The 22,080-nt window shown below is 47.2% G+C and overlaps 1 protein-coding gene across 1 annotated transcript; it reads right to left on the bottom strand.

Annotated features, from left to right (window-relative positions):
* Nucleotides 1-2,922: 2,922 nt before the first annotated feature.
* Nucleotides 2,923-21,349, bottom strand: LOC132381758 (putative transcription factor ovo-like protein 3). Its single transcript, XM_059951331.1, has 4 exons — nt 21,256-21,349; nt 18,561-18,715; nt 7,893-8,076; nt 2,923-3,212 (listed from the first exon to the last, which is right to left on the bottom strand). Exons 1-4 carry the CDS (start codon nt 21,347-21,349, stop codon nt 2,923-2,925), a joined length of 723 nt encoding a protein of 240 aa, XP_059807314.1.
* Between the last annotated feature and the right edge of the window lie 731 nt (nt 21,350-22,080).

Genomic DNA, 22,080 nt, shown 5'->3' with positions numbered 1-22,080 from the left:
TTTATGCCTGACCTGCTGAGTTCCTCCACCACCTGTGTGTGTGTTGCTCTGGATATAGAAACATAGAAAATAGGTCCAGGAGTAGGCCATTCGGCCCTTCGAGCCTGCACCGCCATTCAGTATGATCATGGCTGATCATCCAACGCAGAACCCTGTACCTGCTTTCTCTCCATTTTTCTGAAGGATCTGTCTTGGGCTCAACACACAAGTGCAAATGTGAAGAAAGTACAACAGTGCCTCTACTTCCTTAGGAGTTTGCAGAGATTCAGCAGGACATCTAAAACTTTGACAAACTTCTATAGATGTGTAGTGGAGAGTATATTGACCGGCCTGGTATATTGTCACAGCCTGGTATGGAAACACCAATGCCCTTAACTTCACTCAACTTCACTTGCCCCGTCATTGAAATGTTCCCACAACCAACAGGCTCACTCTTAAGGACTCTTCATCACATGCTCCCGGTATATGTTATTTATTTATTTATTATTTTGATTTCTTCTTTTTGTATTTGCACAGTTTGTTGTCTTCTGCACGCGGGCTTTCATTGATTCTGTTACAGTTATTAAATAGGTTTATTAAATACTCCCACAAAAATTAATCTCAGGGTTGTATATGCTTCTTTGATAATAAAATTTACTTAAAATAGGGCTTTGGAGAGGATCTGGAGGAGGTTCATAAAAATGATTCTAGGAATGAAAGGGTTAATGTATAATGGCTCCGGGCCTGTACTCAGTGGAGTTCAGAATTAGGTGGGGGGGGGGAATATATGAAATATATTGAATATTGAAAGGCCTAGATAGAGGTGGATGTGGAGAGGACGTTTCCTATAGTGGGGGAGTCTGGGACCAGAGGACACAGATAGAGTGGATGTGGAGAGGATGTTTCCTATAGTGGGAGAGTCTGGGACCAGAGGACACAGATAGAGGTGGATGTGGAGAGGACGTTTCCTATAGTGGGGGAGTCTGGGACCAGAGGACACAGATAGAGTGGATGTGGAGAGGATGTTTCCTATAGTGGGGGAGTCTGGGACCAGAGGACACAGATAGAGTGGATGTGGAGAGGATGTTTCCTATAGTGGGGAAGTCTGGGACCAGAGGACACAGATAGAGTGGATGTGGAGTGGATGTTTCCTATAGTGGGGGAGTCTGGGACCAGAGGACACAGATAGAGTGGATGTGGAGAGGACGTTTCCTATAGTGGGGGAGTCTAGGACCACAGATAGAGTGGATGTGGAGAGGATGTTTCCTATAGTGGGGGAGTCTAGGACCAGAGGACACAGATAGAGTGGATGTGGAGAGGATGTTTCCTGTAGAGGGGGAGTCTAGGACCAGAGGGCACAGATAGAATGGATGTGGAGAGGATGTTTCCTATAGTGGGGGAGTCTAGGACCGGAGGACACAGATAGAGTGGATGTGGAGAGGACGTTTCCTATAGTGGGGGAGTCTAGGACCAGAGGACACAGATAGAGTGGATGTGGAGAGGATGTTTCCTATAGTGGGGGAGTCTAGGACCAGAGGACACAGATAGAGTGGATGTGGGGAGAATGTTTCCTATAATGGGGGAGTCTAGGAGCAAAGGGCACAGATAGAGTGGATGTGGAGAGGATGTTTCCTATGGTGGGGGAGTCTCGGACCAGAGGACACAGATAGAGTGGATGTGGAGAGGATGTTTCCTATGGTGGGGGAGTCTCGGACCAGAGGACACAGATAGAGTGGATGTGGAGAGGTTGTTTCCTACAGTGGGGGAGTCTACGACCAGAGGGCACAGCCTCAGAATAGAGGGACGTCCATTTAGAACAGAGATGGAGAAGAATTTCTTTAGGCAGAGGGTAGTGAAACTGTGGAATTCATTGTCACAGATGGCCGTGGAGGTCAGGCTATTGGACACATTTAAAGCAGAGGTTGATAGGTTGTCGATTAGTCAGGGCATCGAAGCTTACAAGTAGAAGGCGGAAGAATGGTGTTGAATGGGATAATAAATCAGCCATGATGGAATGGCAGAGAAGAATTGATGGGCTGAATGGCTTAATTCTGGTCCTATGCCTTATCGTCTAATGGGTTTAATTATTGAAGTTGTGTAGGGAAATGTGTGCGGCCAAAATTTGGAGCATTCCATGCAGTTCTGGCCACCTACCTAGAGTAAAAATATCAGTAAGATTGAAAGAAAAAATGTACAAGGATGTTGCTGGGACTTGAGGACCCCAGTTATAGGGAAAGATTGACTTTACTCCCTGGAGTGTAGGAGAATGATAAGAGATTTCATAGATACATACAAAATCATGACGGGTACAGACAGGGTAAATGCAAGCAGGCTTTTTCCACAGAGGGCACAACTAGAGGTCGTGGGTTAAAGGTGAAAGGTGAAATATTTAAGGGGAGCCTGAGGGGGAACTTAGAACATAGAACAGTACGGCACAAGAAGAGGCCTCTCGGCCCAAAATGTTGTGCCAAACCAGCTAAAAAGTAAATCGAAAAAGCCCCCAAAAAATAATCCCTTCCACTAAAACAATGTCAATATCCCTCCATCTTCTTCATATCCGTGTGCCCGTCAAAACGCCTCTTAAAAGCCTCTAGTGCCTTCACTCAGAGGGTGATGCCAGTGTGGAACGAACTGCCAGTGGAGTGATGGATGTGGATTTGGTTTAAAATTGTAAGAGAAATTTCGATAGGTACATGGATGGGAGGGGTATGGTGGGGTGGAATATGGTCCGGGTACAGGTGGTTGGGTTTTGATGGGCTGAAGGGCCTGTTTTTGTGCTGTAGTGTTCTGATATTGGCTGTTTGTCAGTCTTTGTTTGTGTATAGTTTTTCATAAATAATATTATATTTCTTTATTTTTCCTATTAATGTCTGCAAGAAAATGAATCTCAGCGTAGTTTGATAACAAATTTTACTTCGATAATAAATTTCACTTTGTGGGTTTTCACAAGTAGTGTGGGAAGAGCAGCATTCGAATTCTGTTCTGGGCTGGCGTGCGTTTCCGTAGGAACCTGCACAACGCGGGATTCATGGGGTGATAGTCCCTGAGGTGGAGGAAGTAGGTGTCTCCCTGGGCCGCCGTGAAGCCGCACTCCTCGCACACAAATATCTTGGAGCGGCGTTCCCGGTAGGCGTAGTTCTGGTGCACGTTGTGAATCTTCTTCAGGTGTGACTCCAGCGAGCAGCGCTGTGTGAACGCCTTCTCACATCGGTCGCACTTGTACGGCCGGATACCTGTTGGAGCAAACGATGACCTTCCGAGTCCAACTGCAAAAGTGCGACTCAAAAATATAGAGCATTTTGGCTTCAGGCAGAGTGCAAAGGAGAGCTACCAGGACGCTGCCTGGATTAGAGGGCATGTCGTATGAGGAAAGATTGAGTGAGCTGGGGCTTTTCTCCTTAGAGCAAAGGAAGATGAGAGGTAACTTGTTAGATGTGTGGAAGATGTTGAGACCATAAGATACAGGCGTGGAATCCGGCCGTTTGGCTCATTGAGTCTGCTCCACCATTCATCATGGCCGATCCATAGATCATACAGCACAGAAACAGGCCCTTCGGCCCTTCTTGGCTGTGCTGAACCATTTTTCTGCCTAGTCCCACTGACCTGCACCCGGCCCATATCCCTCCATATACCTCTCATCCATGTACCTGTCCAAGTTTTTCTTAAATGTTAAAAGTGAGCCTGCATGTACCACTTCATCTGGCAGCTCATTCCACACTCCCACCACTCTGCGTGAAGAAGCCCCCCCGATGTTCCCTTTAAAGTTTTCCCCCTTCACCCTTAACCCATGTCCTCCGGTTTTTTTCTCCCCTAGCCTCAGTGGAAAAAGCCTGCTTGCATTCACCCATCATAATTTTATATACCTCTATCAAGTCTCCCCTCATTCTCCTACGCTCCAGGGAATAAAGTCCTAACCTATTCAACCTTTCTCTGTAACTCAGTTTCTCAAGTCCCGGCAACATCCTTGTAAACCTTCTCTGCACTCTTTCAGCCTTATTAACATCCTTCCTGTAATTTGGTGACCAAAACTGCACACAATACTCCAAATTCGGCCTCACCAATGCCTTATACAACCTCACCATAACATTCCAACGCTTATACTCAATACTTTGATTTATAAAGGACAATGTACCAAAAGCTCTCTTTACTACCCTATCTACCTGTGACACCACTTTTAGGGAATTTTGTATCTGTATTCCTAGATCCCTCAGTTCTGCTGCACTCCTCAGTGTCCTACCATTTACCTTGTATGTTCTACCTTGGTTTGTCCTTCCAAAGTGCAATACCTCATACTCGTCCGCATTAAACTCCATCTGTCATCTTTTAACCAATTTTTCCAGCTGGTCCAGATCCTTCTGCAAGCTTTGAAAACCTTCCTCACTGTCCACTACACCTCCAATCTTTGTATCATCAGCAAATTTGCTGATCCAAGTTCTCTCTCAGTCCCAAACTCCTGCCTCCCCCCCCCCTCCCATAACCTGTCATGCCCTGACCAATCAAAGCATGAATGCACGACAAGAAGCAGAGATACAGCAGGCCTTTCCCCCAGGGCTGAAATGGTCAACACAAGGGGCATAAGTCCCACGCTGATGTTTTAGAGAGGGTGCAGAGGAGATTTACCAGGGTGCTGCCTGGATTAGAGAGCATATCATGATAGGTTGAGTGTGGTAGGGCTTTTCTCTTTGGAGTGAAGGAGGGTGAGGGGTGGCTTGATAGAGGTGTACAAGATAAGTGGGCAGCCAGAGACATTTTCCCAGCGCAGAAATGGCTTGGTTGCATAATTTTAGTGTGATTGGAGGAAAGTATGGTGGGGGATGTCAGAGGCAGGTGCTGACAGAGAGTGCTGGGTGAAGGGGATAAGCTGCCAGGGTGGTTGGTGACAGAGACAGATGTATTACACCAGAGACTCTTAGGGGGGCTCGTGAACAACAGAGGGAGGGTTATATTGATCTTGGAGTCGGTTAAAAGGCGAGCACAACATTATGGGCCGAAGGGCCGGTGCTATGTTGTCCCGAATCTGTCCTGGGCCCAGCCCATAAGTGCCATTATGAAGAAACCACAGCAGCACCTCTACTTCCATGGACGCTTGCAAAGATTCGGCATGACGTCTAATACTGTGACAAGCTTCTTTAGCTGTGTGGTGGAGAGTATATTGACAGCCTGGTGTGGAAATACCAATGCTCTGGAATAGAAAAGTTAGTGCTAACGGCCCAGTCCGTCACAATACCTCCCCACCATTGGGCACATCCACGTAAAACGCTGTCGCAGGGAAGCTGCATCCATCATCAGGGACCCCCCACCACTCAGGCCAGGCTCTCTTCACACTGTTGCCTTCAGGAAGAAAGTACAGGAGCCTCAGGAATCACACCACCAGGTTCAGGAACAGTTATTACCTCTCATCAGGCTCTTAAACCAGAGGAGGTAACTTCACCCGTCCCATCACTGAACTTTTCCCACAACCTATGGAATCACTCTCAAGGACTCTTCATCTCCTGTTCATGATATTTATATGTGTACTCTGATAATGAACTTACTTTGAACCAACGTTTCATGTTCTATGAATTTAGGAGTATTTTTTATAAAGAATTTGAGAACGTTCTGCCATGTGCAGACCCTTCTAATCCTGGAGAACCAGAACAGTTTGGACAATAATATTGGTGGCTTCTGGCAGGTAACGGCCGGGGTCCCAGTTGCTGAGCGGATAAACTCCTGTTCCAAAGAATTCCAGGAAATCCTTTGAATCCACTTCAGGTTGCACAGGTCACAGAACGTTACAGCACAGTACAGGCCCTTCGGCCCATCGTGTTGTGCCGACTCTAACTTACAGTCCTGTGCAAAAGTCTTAGGTGCGTCTATAGCCAGGGTGCCTAGGACGTTTGCACAGTACTGTAGTAATTTTATGTTTTGCACTGTACTGCTGCCACAAAAAAAAACAAATTTCATGACGTGTGAGTGATGATAAACCTGATTCTGATCTGGGTCTCTGTTGTGGACGGAGAGGGAAGGGGGCAGGGAGAGGAGAATCATGGTTGGGAAAGAGGGAAGGGAGAGGGGAGGGAACAGGAAGCACCAGAGAGACATTCTGTAATTGTTTGGAATGAATTTACCTTGCCTGGTGTCTCGGGGCTGGTTGCGTCTGCTCCTGCGCCACTCCTTCTCTGCCACCTGACCCACACCCCTCCCTCGGCGCTCCACCCTCGCCACTCCCAACATCCTTTGCTCCCGCCAGATTTACAAACTCGCTCTCCACTCCACACTGACAAATATAGTCGCGTGCAAGTACCTTAGGCACCCGAGCTATGCTGTATATCCGTGCATAAGACTGTTGCCCAGGACTGCATTCCAAAATCAGTCTAATGCTTCCCTCCCACAAGTTGCTGAAGGAACTCAACAGTTCAACGAAAGAAAGAAAGGAGAGAAAGATTAGCTTTAATTGTCACGTGTGCATCGGAACATTGAGATGGGTCGTTTGTGTCAACGACCAGCATAGTCCGAGGGTGTGCTGGGGGCAGCCCACAAGTGTTCCCACACTTCTGGTGTCAAGGAGACATCGCCACAGCTCGCAAACCCAAACCCATATTTTTTGGAATGTGAGAGGAAACCAGGGTACCCGGGGGAAACCCACACATTCACGGGGAGATTGTACAAGCTCCTTACAGACAGAGGTGGGAATTGAACCCCAGTCAGTGATCGTTGGTGCCAGAAAGCTTTACGCTAACCATTGCCCCGAGTACAGATGCGTCAATGGAGGCTAGGATTGGTGAGTGACCCTGCATCAGATCTATCACAACACACGCAAGCTGCTGGAGGAAGTCAGCAGCTCAGGCAGTTGGGACCATCGGGACTCCTCGACCTGGCTCCACGATCCCATATCCGTCATCAACTTCCCGGTGGTCAAACATTTTAATTCCCATTCTGACATGTCAGTCCACGGTCTCCTCTTGTGCCAAGAAGAGGCCGTTCTCAGGGTGGAGGAGATTTCCCCTTCCAGTAAACAGAATTTCCATCACCCTCCCTTCTTCTATTTCCCTCTCTGGTCCCTTACCTCTCCTCACCTGCCCATTGCTTCCCCCGCGTCCCTCCTCTTATCTTTCTCCCATGGTCCACTCCCCTCTCCTATCGGATTCCTTCCTCTCCAGCCTTTGACCTTTCCCACCCACCTGACTTCACCTATCACCTTCCAGCCGGCCTCCTCCCCCCCCCCCAACACCTTTTTATTCTGGCGCCTTGGCCAGAAACGTTGACTCTTCATTCCCCTCCATTGACGCTGCTCGGCCTGCTGAGCTCCCCAGCATTTTGTGTGTGTTGCTTTGGATTTCCAGCACCTGTAGACTTCCTCGTGTTCACAACCTTCAGGAGACTCTGGAACGGTCAACGGCCGCTTGTTGCGGCAAGGCTGCCCGTCGCTGAATGAACTGTGCGTGCTGCGCTGGGTTCTGATCGCCTCACTACAGGAAGGATGTGGATACCTTGCAGTGAGTGCAGGGGAGATTTACAGGGATGTTGTCCGCATTGAGTGAACTCGGCCTTTTCTCCTTGGAGCGCCGGAGGATGAGGAGTATAAGGTGATGAGGGGCATTGATTGTGTGGGTAGCCAGAGGCTTTTTCCCAGGGTTGAAATGGTTAAACGAAGGGGTGTAGTTGGAAGCTGCTTGGAAGTAGGTACAAAAGGGATGTCAGGGGTAAGTTTTCCCACACAGAGAGTGGTGGGTGTCTGGAATGCCCAGTGAAGGTGCTGGAGGCGGATACAACAGGGTCCTTTAAGAGCCTCTTAGATGGGTAGATGGAGCTTAGAAAAATGGAGGGCTATGCGCCAGGGAAATTCTAGGCAGTCTCTAGAGTAGTCGGCACAACATTGTGGGTTTCTGTGTTCTATGTTCTAACTCCAGCTTCAGAATAGGGTAAGGCCTCACCTGTGTGCGTCCTCAGGTGCCTCTTCAGATCAAACGTGTCGTTGAATCCTTTCCCGCAGAACCGACAGACGTGCCTCTTCACCGCGCTGTGGGATTTCAGGTGGCGGGTCAGCATGCGCTGCAATGAGAAAACCTTCCAGCAGCAGAAACAGACAAAGTGACCCTGGCCGCCGGCTGGTTTCATCTTAAAAAAAAAGAATTTAGTCATCAAGGGGAGCACGAGAACATTGAGGGCTTTCCTCTTTCAGGGCAGGAGAACGAGAGGTGACTTGACAGAGGTAACAAGATGACAAAAGAGATAGTTCAGGTGGACAGCCAGAAACTTGTTCGCAGTGCAGAAATGACTAATGCAAAAGTAACGCGCTGTAATGGCTTCTCTGTAAAGTTTCGCTGCTGAGGTAATGGTTTCTCCGTAGCAGCGCTGTTTGGGTTGTGGCTGGAGATATGTGGGATGCATGTTAGCCTCTCAGGATTTTGTTGCCCTGTCTTGTGAATCTGGAAGGAGTTAATTTTGGGGGCTTTTGCCAGGGAGAGAGAGATGAGGAGAGGAAACGCGAATGGAGAGATTTGGTATACCGCTGGATGGGGTGGACTCGGAGCGAGGGTCCAAAGGACAGCGACGATCCGAGGAGGTTGATGGTAACCGATTGGCTTATCACTGAGCTCCAACTTTGCGCAACAGACTGTTTAATAAGATTGGACCCTTTTTTCTTTTATTTCGTTTCTCTATTAAGAGTTTTAAAGCTTAATCGTTTAATCGCATATTGTGTACTGTTTGTTATTTCAGGGTACTGATTTGTGACGGGACACATCGCGCAGCAGCACCCAAACAAGATCTCTCAAGTTTGGCCGGGCCGGAGGTTATCACCCCCTACATTAGGCCTCTAGGCGAAGCGAGAGTTGCACAAAGACGACGATTTTCAGATGATTAGAGGAACGTCAGAGGTGAGTGTTTTTTTACGCTGCGAGTGGTGGGTGTGTGGAACATGTTGCCGGGGGCGGTGGCGGTAGAAGCTGACAGAATAGGAATGCTCAGGAGACCCTGAGATGGATGAAGGGAAAATGGAAGCTGTGTTGGAGGGCTGTATTAGACTGCTCTTGGAGTAGGTTAAAGGGTCAGCACAACATCGTGGGCTGAAGGGCCTGTAACTGTGCTGTACTGTTCTGTGTTGTGTTCTGATCTACCTGTCTCAATCTGCTGAGGAGGTGAGGTGGAACGAGGCTAACGGAGGCTTCTGTTCTTATATCTGTCTTTACTCTGCAGTACGAGGCTAATCCAATAACTTTTACCAACCACCAGTGCAAGTTAAGGTGAGGTTGATTGTCACTGTCAAACCACAGCCTCCGAGGGAAAACCCACACGGTCACAGTGAGAGAGATGAGCTTTTGATAACCAATGCTATTTGGGGAAATGGAAAGTAAATGAAGATCGGGGGCTCTTGGAATTTGCCCTCTTCCTTTCCAGTCCTGACAAAGGGCCTCGGCCTGTAACACCGACTGTTCATTCCCCTACATGGATGCTGCCTGACCTGCTGAGCAGCCCCAGCATTTTGTGTTCGCTGCTTCAGATTTCAAACAGAACCTCCTGTGTTTTAAATTTAGCCATTGTATGGGATCTGATCAGGAGTTCCCAAACTTTTTCATGCCATGGACCCCCACCATTAACTGATGGATCCACGGTCCCCAGGTTGGGAGCTCCTGGGATAGATTATACATCACCTGGCCTGACATTACTATAACCCATTTCTCTCTCAGTTTCTAATCAGCTTCCCCTAAGCTTAACCTCACCTGTGGTGAAAGGAGAAGGGAGAATTGAAAAAAACTTGTCAAGCCAGGCAGCAGCTGTGGGGGAAGAGAGAAACAGAGAACATTTTCAGTTGTTTCATCATCTCAAACCGTAGATTCCAGTTAGGATTTCCATCACCTGTGGATTTTCTTGATTTTTGATTACAGGGGAGAAGGGCCTGGTGTGGGGGAGGGAGAGGATGGTGTGCCAAGGGGCTAGAGTAGGGGTTCCCAACTTTTCCTTATGCCTACCATTAACAGAGGGGCCTGCGGATCCCAGCTTGGGGACCCCTGCCCTAGGGCATGGTGCAAGGGGAGGAGGGGTTTGGTACAGGAGTGTTGGAGGTGGAGGTGAGGTTCAGATGTGGCACAGCTCAAAGGACAGGAATGGCTGTTCCGCACAGTATCTCAATTTTAAATTTTAAAAAATGATCTTGTCTTTCAGAATATTAAAAAACCTCAGTCAGTGCCACTGTGACTTTTGATAAATGTTGAGATTGTTCACATGTTCACTTTTATTTAAGTTTGATCATTGACGTTTGCGCGTGTGACCGTTCTACTAATTGTCGATTGCTCTTGGCTGTTGTCCTGTAAATGGTGTTGTCTGTTCTGGTATTGCCCTGTGTTCTACGCTTGGCACTGAACCACAATCAATTCTAGTCTGCTTCACATATTCGCAATAAAGTGATTCCGATTCAGCTTTGCATTCTGCTTGTCACCATCTCAATCGCTGTTGTTGCCCCTCCCTTCACTGGCTCTCATCTACGGGCAGTGCCCTGAATCACGACCCATTGGCCCATGTCAGTACCCTTCACTGGCTCTCATCTACGGGCAGTGCCCTGAATCACGACCCATTGGCCCATGTCAGCACTGGCTCTCATCTACGGGAAGTGCCCTGAATCACGACCCACTGGTCCATGTCAGTACCCTTCAATGGCTCTCATCTATGGGCAGTGCCCTGAATCATGACCCATTGGCCCATGTCAGTACCCTTCACTGGCTCTCATCTATGGGCAGTGCCCTGAATCATGACCCATTGGCCCATGTCAGTACCCTTCACTGGCTCTCATCTACGGGCAGTGCCCTGAATCATGACCCACTGGCCCATGTCAGTACCCTTCACTGGCTCTCATCTATGGGCAGTGCCCTGAATCATGACCCATTGGCCCATGTCAGTACCCTTCACTGGCTCTCATCTATGGGCAGTGCCCTGAATCATGACCCATTGGCCCATGTCAGTACCCTTCACTGGCTCTCATCTACGGGCAGTGCCCTGAATCATGACCCACTGGCCCATGTCAGCACCTTTCACTGGCTCTCATCTACGGGCAGTGCCCTGAATCATGACCCATTGGCCCATGTCAGTATTTGCATTCTGCAGAGGAGGACAAAGGGCTAAATTAGGAAAGGGAAAAAAGATTATGAAAGAAAGCTGACAGGGAACATAAAAACGGACTGTAAAAGCTTTTATAGATATGTGAACAGAAAAAGATTGGTCAAGACAAATGTAGGGCCTTTACTGTCAGAAACAGGTGAATTGATCATAGGGAACAAAGACATTGCAGACCAATTGAATAACTACTTTGGTTCTGTCTTCACTAAGGAGGACATAAATACTCTTCCGGAAATAGTAAGGGACCGAGGGTCTAGTGAGATGGAGGAACTGAGGGAAATACATGTTAGTAGGGAAGTGGTGTTAGGTAAATTGAAGGGATTAAAGGCAGATAAATCCCCAGGGCCAGATGGTCTGCATCCCAGAGTGCTTAAGGAAGTAGCCCAAGAAATAGTGGATGCATTAGTGTTAATTTTTCAAAACTCCTTAGATTCTGGATTAGTTCCTGAGGATTGGAGGGTGGCTAATGTAACCCCACTTTTTAAAAAAGGAGGGAGAGAAAAAACAGGGAATTATAGACCGGTGAGTCTGACATTGGTGGTGGGGAAAATGCTAGAGTCGGTTATCAAAGATGTGATAACAGCACATTTGGAAAGTGGTGAAATCATCGGACAAAGTCAGCATGGATTTGTGAAAGGAAAATCATGTCTGACGAATCTTATAGAATTTTTTGAAGATGTAACTAGTAGAGTGGATAGTGGAGAGCCGGTGGATGTGGTATATTTGGATTTTCAAAAGGCTTTTGACAAGGTCCCACACAGGAGATTAGTGTGCAAACTAAAAGCACACGGTATTGAAGGTATGGTATTGATGTGAATAGAGAATTGGTTGGCAGACAGGAAGCAAAGAGTGGGAGTAAACGGGACCTTTTCAGAATGGCAGGCAGTGACTAGTGGGGTATCGCAAGGCTCTGTGCTGGGACCCCAGTTGTTTACAATATATATTAATGATTTAGATGAGGGAATTAAATGCAGCATCTCCAAGTTTGCGGATGACACGAAGCTGGGCGGTGGTGTTAGCTGTGAGGAGGATGCTAAGAGGATGCAGGGTGACTTGGATAAGTTAGGTGAATGGGCAAATTCATGGCAGATGCAATTTAATGTGGATAAATGTGAGGTTATCCACTTTGGTTGCAAGAACAGGAAAACAGATTATTATCTGAACGGTGGCCGATTAGGAAAAGGGGAGATGCAACGAGACCTGGGTGTCATTGTACACCAGTCATTGAAGGTGGGCATGCAGGTACAGCAGGCGGTGAAAAAGGCAAATGGTATGTTGGCATTCATAGCAAAAGGATTTGAGTACAGGTGCAGGGAGGTTCTACTGCAGTTGTACAAGGCCTTGGTGAGACCGCACCTAGAGTATTGTGTGCAGTTTTGGTCCCCTAATCTGAGGAAAGACATTTTTGCCATAGAGGGAGTATAGAGAAGGTTCACCAGATTGATTTCTGGGATGGCAGGACTTTCATATGAAGAAAGACTGGATTGATTAGGCTTATACTCACTGGAATTTAGAAGATTGAGGGGGATCTTATTGAAACATATAAAATTCTAAAGGGATTGGACAGGCTAGATGCAGGAAGATTGTTTCCGATGTTGGGGAAGTCCAGAACGAGGGGTCACAGTTTAAGGATAAAGAGGAAGCCTTTTAGGACCGAGATGAAGAAAAACTTCTTCAGACAGAGTGGTGAATCTGTGGAATTCTCTGCCACAGGAAACAGTTGAGGCCAGTTCATTGGCTATATTTAAGAGGGAGTTAGATATGGCCCTTGTGGCTAAAGGGATCAGGGGTATGGAGAGAAAGCAGGTACAGGGTTCTGAGTTGGATTATCAGCCATGATCATACTGAATGGCAGTGCAGGCTTGAAGGGCCGAATGGCCTACTCCTGCACCTATTTTCTATGTTTCTATGTCAGTACCCTTCACTGGCTCTCATCTACGGGCAGTGCCCTGAATCACGACCTATTGGCCCATGTCAGCACTGGCTCTCATCTACGGGAAGTGCCCTGAATCACGACCCACTGGCCCATGTCAGTACCCTTCACTGGCTCTCATCTATGGGCAGTGCCCTGAATCATGACCCACTGGCCCATGTCAGTACCCTTCACTGGCTCTCATCTACGGGCAGTGCCCTGAATCATGACCCACTGGCCCATGTCAGTACCCTTCACTGGCTCTCATCTACGGGCAGTGCCCTGAATCATGACCCACTGGCCCATGTCAGTACCCTTCACTGGCTCTCATCTACGGGCAGTGCCCTGAATCATGACCCACTGGCCCATGTCAGTACCCTTCACTGGCTCTCATCTACGGGCAGTGCCCTGAATCTTGACCCACTGGCCCATGTCAGCACTGGCTCTCATCTACGGGCAGTGCCCTGAATCATGACCCACTGGCCCATGTCAGTACCCTTCACTGGCTCTCATCTACGGGCAGTGCCCTGAATCTTGACCCACTGGCCCATGTCAGTACCCTTCACTGGCTCTCATCTACGGGCAGTGCCCTGAATCTTGACCCACTGGCCCATGTCAGCACTGGCTCTCATCTACGGGCAGTGCCCTGAATCATGACCCACTGGCCCATGTCAGTACCCTTCACTGGCTCTCATCTACGGGCAGTGCCCTGAATCTTGACCCACTGGCCCATGTCAGTACCCTTCACTGGCTCTCATCTACGGGCAGTGCCCTGAATCTTGACCCACTGGCCCATGTCAGCACCTTTAATGACCTGTTGTGTCTCCAGCATACAGGTGCAATCACAAAGAAGGCGAGCTAGAGTCTTTGCTTACTTCGGACATTTATAAGTTTATGCTTGCTGCCGAACACTAACAAGCTTCCACAGATCTTTTATTTTATTTATTTATTGAACCTCCCTCTGCAATTGGATTGGTGATAATACCTCCTCCTCGCTGACAATCAACACTGGCGTACCTCAGGGGTGTGTGCTTAGCCCACTGCTCTACTCTCTCTATACCCATGACTGCGTGACTAGGCACAGCTCAAATACCATCTATAAATTTGTTGATTGTTGGTAGAATCTCAGGTGTAGAAGAGAGGACGTACAGGAGTGAGATATGCCAACTAGTGGAGTGGTGTCACAGCACCAACCTGGCACTCAACGTCAGTAAGACAGAAGAGTTGATTGTGGACTTCAGGAAGGGTAGGACAAAGGAACACATACCAATCCTCACAGAGGGATCAGAAGTGGAGAGAGTGAGCAGCTTCAAGTCCCTGGGTGTCAAGATCTCTGAGGATCTAACCTGGTCCCAACATTATCGATGTAGTTACAAAGAAGGCAAGACAGCGGCTATACTTCATTAGGAGTTTGAAGAGATTTGGTATGTCAACAAATACACTCAAAAACTTCTATAGTTGTACCGTGGAGAGCATTCTGACAGGCTGCATTACTGTTTGGTACAGGGCGGGGGGGACTACCGCACAGGACTGAAAGAAGCTGCAGAGGGTTGTAAATCTAGTCAGCTCCATCTTGGGTACTAGCCTACAAAGTACCCAGGACATCGTCAGCAAACAGTGTCTCAGAGAGGCAGCGTCCATTGTTAAGGACCCCCAGCACCCAGGGCATGCCCTTTTCTCACTGTTACCATCAGGGAGCAGGTACAGAAGCCTGAAGACACTCACTCATGATTCAGGAACAGCTTCTCCTCTGCCATCCAATTCCTAAATGGACATTGAACCATTGAACAGTACCTCACTTGTTTTTGCATGACTTTTAATCTGACATTTAAGTAAATCAACTACAATATACAAATGTATGTATATTGTAGTTGATTTACTTATTTAATTTTTTCCCCTTCTGTATTACGTATTGCATTTAACTGCCGCTGCTAAGTTAACAAATTTCACAACACCTGCCAGTGATGATAAACCTGATTCTGACCCTGAATCAGCCCTGCTGACCTTTCGAGCTGCGACGTCCAGCAGTCGTGCAATTTAACTCTAGCCTAATCACAGGACAATCTACAATGTCAAACTAACCTACCAACTGGACCGTGGGAGGAAACCCACGTGGTCACATACAAACTGCTCACAGGCAGCGGCGGGAATTGAACCTGGCTCGCTGGTGTTGGACTGTGCCACCCTTTCCCGATGAAAGTATCCTGACCAGTTGCATTGCGGTCATTACGGCATTGGAATGCGCAGGAACGTGAGAAGCTGTAGGGAGTCGTGGACTCAACCCCGCCCCCCACCATCAGGAGGCATTGCTCCACAAAAGCAACGCCCATCACCAACGATCCCCACCATGCTGGCCAGCAGGCAGAAACAACGAGAGATTCTGCAGATGCTAGAAGTCCAGAGCTTCTCACACAAACTGCTGGAGGAACTCAGCAGGCCAGGCAGCGTCGATGAAGGGGAATAAACAGTCGATGCTTCAGGCCGAGATCCTGAAGACCCAGGCCCTCCAGGTTCAAGAACAACGATTTCAATTCAACCATTCGGTTCTCGTACCAACCCTTATCACTGGCAACGTCATGACCTTGAATCTCAGAATTGTCAACTGCATACATACTTTGACGATAAACAAACCTGGAACCTTGATCAATTTACACTAAATAGGACATTTCTTGTTCTAATCATGTTCTTTCTTGTAAAAGTGTGTATGATTTGTTGCTTTTCTTGAGAATGCCGCTTACCTGCTGCTGTAAATAAGTTTTTTATTGCACCGGTGTGTACGTGTACTAGAGCCATAGAAAACGACAGTGTAGAAACAGGCCATTTGGTCCATCTGGTCGTGCTGAACTATTTAAACTATTAACCTGCACCGGGGCCACAGCCCTGCATACCCCTCCCATCCATGTACCTATCTAAACTTCTCTTAAACCCTGAAATGGAACTTGCATCCAGTTCTCCACTTGTCTATACGACTACAGTCAATAGAAGTAAGTGTCACAGTGAAAAACTTACTTGCCCCCTCTCACCCTGCTGAAACATTCTTGATTAAATTTACTCAAAAGTTAATTGACTTTACATCGCAGTTACAGTCAGTTACTCAAACCTGTCAACGGGTCTCAGAGCACTACACCGCAGAAACAGGCCATTCATCCCATCTAGTCTGTGCTGAGCTAGTCCCATCAACCTGCACCCGGACTGATCTCCATGCTAACGTAAGATGATTTAGAAAGTCCGAGACCGATGTGATTATTGTTGTGGACTGTAGTTCATGTTGGTCTCCTTCAGTCCTCTTTGTTTTCTTTCTTGTTGCTGATTTGGGGGCTTGGGGGAGGGTGGTTTCATGTCCTTTTTGCCAATTTCCGGGTGAGCGATATGTTAGTTTTTGCACAGGTGTTGGGGGGGGGGGGGTGGTTGGGGATTTCAATTGAATGAATTGAACTGATTTTATTTCTTACACCCTCCACCTGCATGAGGAGTAAAAATCTTTACGTTACGTCTCCGTCCCCATTTGGGGTCTGGTGTTGGTGGTTTTTCCGTGTGGGGAGTCTGTTAGCTTTTGCGTGTGAGAGAGGGGGTTGAGCTTTCGATGTTATTGTTGCTGTTCTGTTTTGTGAGGCAGAGGGTCATGGTTTAGGGGTTTGATGTTCTAGCTGCCATTGTGGGAAATCGGTTCGTTTTTGTGCGAGGGAGGGCTGGGGGTTTGTGATTTGCAAGCTTTCTTTCTTTTTCTTTATCATGTGGAGGGGGGAGTAGGCACCTTTTCTTTCAATGACCTACGTCGCCTTTTTCGTATTTCATGGTTAACTGGAGAAGATGAATACCAGAGTTGTATTCTGTGTACGTTCTTTGAACCTTTGAAGCACAGCACTGTAAACCCCTCCCATCCGTGTACCTACCCAAATTTCCCTTAAATGTTGAAATCAAACCCACATCCATCACTTCTGCAGGCAGCCCGTTCCACACTCTCACCCCCCTCAGAGATACGATGTTCCGTCTCAGCATCCCCTGGAATATTTAAGGAGAGCATTCCAACTGGCTGCATCACCATCTGGTATGGGGGGGTGGGGGGGGGGTGGACACTGTACAGGATCGAAATAAGCTGCAGGGATTTGTAAACTCAGCCAGCTCCATCGTGGGCCCTGGCCTCTGTAGTATCCAGGACGTCTTCAGGGAGCAATGCCTCAGGAAGGTGACATCCATCATTAAGGACCCCCAACACCCAGGACATGCCCTCTTCTCATTGTTACTATCAGGGAGGAGGTACAGGAGCCTGAAGACACACACTCAACGATTCAGGAACAGCTTCTTCCCCTCTGCCATCAGATTTCTGAATGCACATTGAACCCATGAACACTACCTCTCTACATTTTTTTCTCTTTTCATCTATTTAATTTAACTTTAAAAGCAACATATATAATCCATAAGTTCTTCTTGGGTTTCAGCTGGATATGGGTGTGGATTATAACTGGAGATGGCGGATATTGTCATCGAAACATCGGTTGAAGTCAACCTGTACCCAGCTGGAAGCCCAAGAAGAGTTTATGCGTCATATACGCTGGGAAAGCTCTAGATCATTTTTCAAATATTTTATACTTTTGCCATTATTTACATATTTACATATTTATTATTATGCATTATATTGTATTGCAGCTGCAAAACAACAAATTTCATGACTTATGCCGGTGATATTAAACTTGATTCTGATTCAGTTGACCCATGACCTCCAGTTCTAGTCTCACCCAGCCTCAGTGGGAAAAGCCTACTTGTATTTACCCTGTTTAAACCCCTCTTAATTTTGTATACCCCTATCAAATCTTTTCTCATTCTCCTACGCACCAGGAATTAAAGTCCTAACCTAATCAACTATAACTCAAGTTCTCAAGTCCTAGGAACATCCTTGTAAATTTTGGGTAACATAGAAACATAGAAAACCTCCAGCACAATACAGGCCCTTCAGCCCTCAAAGTTATTCCGAACATGTCCCTACCTTAGAAATTACTAGGCTTACCTATAGCCCTCTATATTTCTAAGCTCCATGTACCTATCCAAAAGTCTCTTAAAAGACCCTATCGTATCCGCCTCCACCACCATTGCCAGCAGCCCATTCCACGCATTCACCACTCTCTGAGTAAAAAACTTACCCCCGACATCTCCTCTGTACCTATTCCCCAGCACCTTAAACCTGTGTCCACTTGTGGGAACCATTTCAGCCCTGGGGAAAAAGCCTCTGACTATCCACGCAATCGATGCCTCTCATCATCTTATACACTCTATCAAGTCACCTCTCATCGTCCGTCGCTCCAAGGAGAAAAGGCCGAGTTCACTCAACCTATTCTCTTAAGGCATGCTCCCCAATCCAGGTAGGTGACCAAAACTGCGCACAATTAGGCCTCACCAACGTTTATACAACTTCAACGTAACATCCCAACTCCCGTACTCAATACTTTGACTTATGAAGGCCAATGTGCCAAGAGGTTTCTTTATGACTTGATCAGCCTGTGACGCCACTCTCACGGGATTATGGATCTGCATTCCCAGATTCCGCTCGGATAAAAGAAAGGGAGCTCAGTCGGAGATATACCTTGGCTTTGCCACTCAGAGATTGTCCGTCCAAATGAGGTTCTCCTTGGAAGCTTCCCTCAAGTAACTTTGCGTGCAGGTCATGTGACCTCACTTCTGGGTTGATTGCTGCGTTTTGTTCAGACAAAGGTTGCATTGCTTGTCCGTATGAGCATCCTGTGGAAAGAAATAACATCTACATACTGAACGTCTTGGGTGCGTAGATAAAGGTTGTTCCTGTGGTCGGAGCAGGTCCCTCTGACCATTGTGCAATGGCTAAGGTATGTATTGGTTTTGTTATATGGTCTCTGCTGAAATCGACCACAAAGCTTTTTGTAGGTTTTGATATAAGACCATAGGAGATAGGAGCAGAATTAGGCCATTTGGCCCACTGAGTCTGCTCTGCCATTTCATCATGGCCGATCCATTTTCCCCCTCAGCCCCGATCTCCTGCCTTCTCCCCCCGTATCCCTTCATGCTATCAGTCTCTGCCTTAAATACTGCTGTCTGTGTCAATGAATTCCACAGATTCACCACTCTGTTTAAAGGAAGTCCTCCTCACCTCTGTTCTGAAAGGACACTGCTCTACTCTGAGGCTGTGTCCTCTGGTCTTAGGCTGCCCCCACTGCAGGAAACATCCTCTCCACATCCACTCTATCGAGGACTTTCAGCATTTGGTAGGTTGTGTTGTCCGTTTAACCTTCAACCTAACCCTTCCCTCCCCCATAGCCATCCACTTCTCTTTCATCCGCGTGCCTAAGTGTCTCTGAAATATTGCTAATGTATCTGTCTCTACCACCAGCCTGAGCAGGCGTCCAACACACCCACCAATCTCCACGTAAAAAGAGTCTGCCTCTGATATCCCCCCTCTCTATATTTTCCTCCATTCACCTTTAAATTATGCCATCTCCTGTTAGCCATTTTCTGGGAAATATCTCTGGCTGTCCACTCTTTCATTGCCTCTTATCATCTTGTACACCTCTATCAAGTCACCTCTCATCTTCCTTCGGTCCAAAGAGAAAAGCCCTAGGTCACTCAATCTAACTCCACAGGAATCCTGGTGAATTTCCTCTGTGCCTGCTCCAAAGCTTTGTGCAATGACTTGTTGCGTCTGCAATGCAGCGGCTGTGAGATCCCCTGAGGGAGGTCGAGGAGAGAGTGTTGGTGCGTGACTCTGGTGAGAGCTGACTGTTATTTGGCACTCGTCCCGGCACCCTTCAGTTTCAGGAAACAGGGTTACAGAGCCTCGGTTTAACAGCCCATAGCGTAGTAGTGAGCGCAACGCTTTACAGTTCCAGCGACCCAGGTTCAATTCCCACCACTGCCTGTATGGAGTGTGTACGTTCTCCCTGTGACCATGTGGGTTTCCTCTGGGTGCTCTGGTTTCCTCCCACAGACCAAAGACGTGCCGGTTGATAGGTTAATTGGTCATTGTAAATTGTCCCGTGATTGGGCTAGGGTTAAACTGGGGGATTGCTGGGAAGTGTGGCTCAAAAGCCACGCTAAATAACTCAATAAATAATTTTTTTAATTAATCAAAATATACTTTATTCAAAAATAAAATTATATACAATAAACCATAAATAAATCTGAACATAACCCCTCCATTTCCACAGCACTCTCCGTTTCTACCTCTCCACATCAGCCTCTCCTCTCCTTCTCTCCCTCTTGTCACCTTTTATTGCTCCTCTCCTCAGTTTTCTATATCCTCGCCTTTCCTTGTTTCACTCTCACTCTCCTGTTCCTGGGCTTCTTCCCCTGTCTCACTTCATTTACCCTACTGTATCTCCATCAGGGGTTCCCAACCTGGTGTCCACAGACCCATTAACTAATGGCATAAAAACATTTGTGAACCCCTCTACCATTATTCCTGCTTTTTCAACTTTCCTGCCTCTCCACCTTTCTCTCTTTTTACTTCTCTCTCCCACTTTAACCTCTCCCTCCCCTCTCCCTCTTTCCCCTCGCCATCTTCCTCCCTTTCCTTCTCTCTCTCAGTTTCTCTCTTTTCCCTCCCCTCTCCCTCTTTCCCCTCGCCATCTTCCTCCCTTTCCTTCTCTCTCTCAGTTTCTCTCTTTTCCCTCCCCTCTCCCTCTTTCCCCTCTCCATCTTTCTCTTTCTCTTTCCTTCTCTCTCACTTCTCCCCATCTCTCTCTCTTTTTCTCTCCTTCTCCCATTATCCCTCTTTCCTTCTCTCTCCCTTCCCCTCTGTTTCCTTCCCCCCTTTCTCCTCTCCCCTCTTCACCCACTCTCCCTTTTTTTCTCCTCTCCCCCTTTCTCCTCCCTCTCCTTCTCTCTCCCTCTTTCCCCCTCTCTCTGTCTCCTCTCCCCTCTTCACCCACTCTCCCTTTTCCTTCTCTCTCCCCTTTCCCCTCCCTTTCTTTCTCACTCCCTCTTTCCCGTTCTCTCTCTCGAGGTTCAAAGTTGGAGGTACATTTATTATCAAGGCATATCTACCTTATGCAACCTTGAAATCTGTCTCCCTGCAGGCAGTCACAAAACAAAGAAACCCAAAAGAACCCATTAGAGGAGACGAATGAGCAGAGAGAGGGAAAAACAAGATGGGCAAACAATTAAAGCAAGCAAATAGTGTTCAGAATAGCTTTCTCTCTTTCTCACACACACACACACACACACACACACACATGCTGTCTCCTTAATCTCTCTACTTGTTCCTCTCTCCCTGCACCAGGGGAGGTTTGGGATTAGAGAGATCCTACCTGGAACGTAGAAATCCCCTCGCTGGTCATCTGACACGTGACCCCAGCTGCGAATACCACACTCACGTTTTTTGATGAGAAACGATCGGGGCATGGCTCTGAAAAGGGGGGCAGCCGACTCCAAGGTTAAAAGCTGCAGCCGAGATCACAGCAGGGAAACTGAAAACCCCAAACACCCACTGTCTACCCACCAAACAGCTGCCCTTTCTCAAACTGTCTTCCAGAGTTAGTTGTATTTAAGTCCAACTGCGGGCTCATTTACGTAATGAAACCAACGCAGTTAACGTGGATAGAAAAAGATGTTTGAATGGAATGTATTTAAATTTGCTCAGACAGTTTCAAAAGCTTTCCTTTTGTATATGTGCACATTGTGTGAGATTTTGCAAATGAGATCAATTGCAATTTCTCCATCCTCTTTATGTAAATCCCAAAGTTGCTATAGACATACAAATTACGGTTATATTTAAAGATTCAAAGATTCAAAGTACGTTTATTATCAAAGTATGCACACAGTAAGGCAACCCCGAGATTCATCTCTCCACAGACAGACACAAAACAAAGAAACACCATGGAACTCGTTCTAAGTAAAACATCAAGCTTGCAACAGGGGGGAAAAAAAACAAATTGCGCAAACAGCATAAAATGAGCAGAAAACCCCGAATATAAAACATCAAACCGCAGAGTCACCAAAACAATCTAGGAAAGTTTAGTTCAGTTCAGTTCAATTTATCACTGAGCTGTTCTTTCACTGCAGGCCAATCAAAAACGCACAAAATAACAATTAAAAGAGGTACCAGAAACACATGGACGACTCCAATCCACAAA

The sequence above is a fragment of the Hypanus sabinus genome, chromosome 26 (genome assembly GCF_030144855.1).
Source record: "Hypanus sabinus isolate sHypSab1 chromosome 26, sHypSab1.hap1, whole genome shotgun sequence".
Taxonomy (NCBI): Eukaryota; Metazoa; Chordata; class Chondrichthyes; order Myliobatiformes; family Dasyatidae; genus Hypanus; species Hypanus sabinus.
This window is presented reverse-complemented; position numbering and strand designations above follow the sequence as displayed.

Excerpts from the sequence above, each read along its gene's own strand:
- LOC132381758 (XM_059951331.1), bottom strand. The coding sequence starts at position 21,349 with ATGCCCCGATCGTTTCTCATCAAAAAACGTGAGTGTGGTATTCGCAGC. Across the intron at positions 18,716-21,255 it reads AGGGGATTTCTACGTTCCAG|GATGCTCATACGGACAAGCA; the intron begins GTAGGATCTCTC and ends TTCTTTCCACAG. Across the intron at positions 8,077-18,560 it reads CTCTGAGTGGCAAAGCCAAG|ATGAAACCAGCCGGCGGCCA; the intron begins GTATATCTCCGA and ends TTTTTTTTTAAG.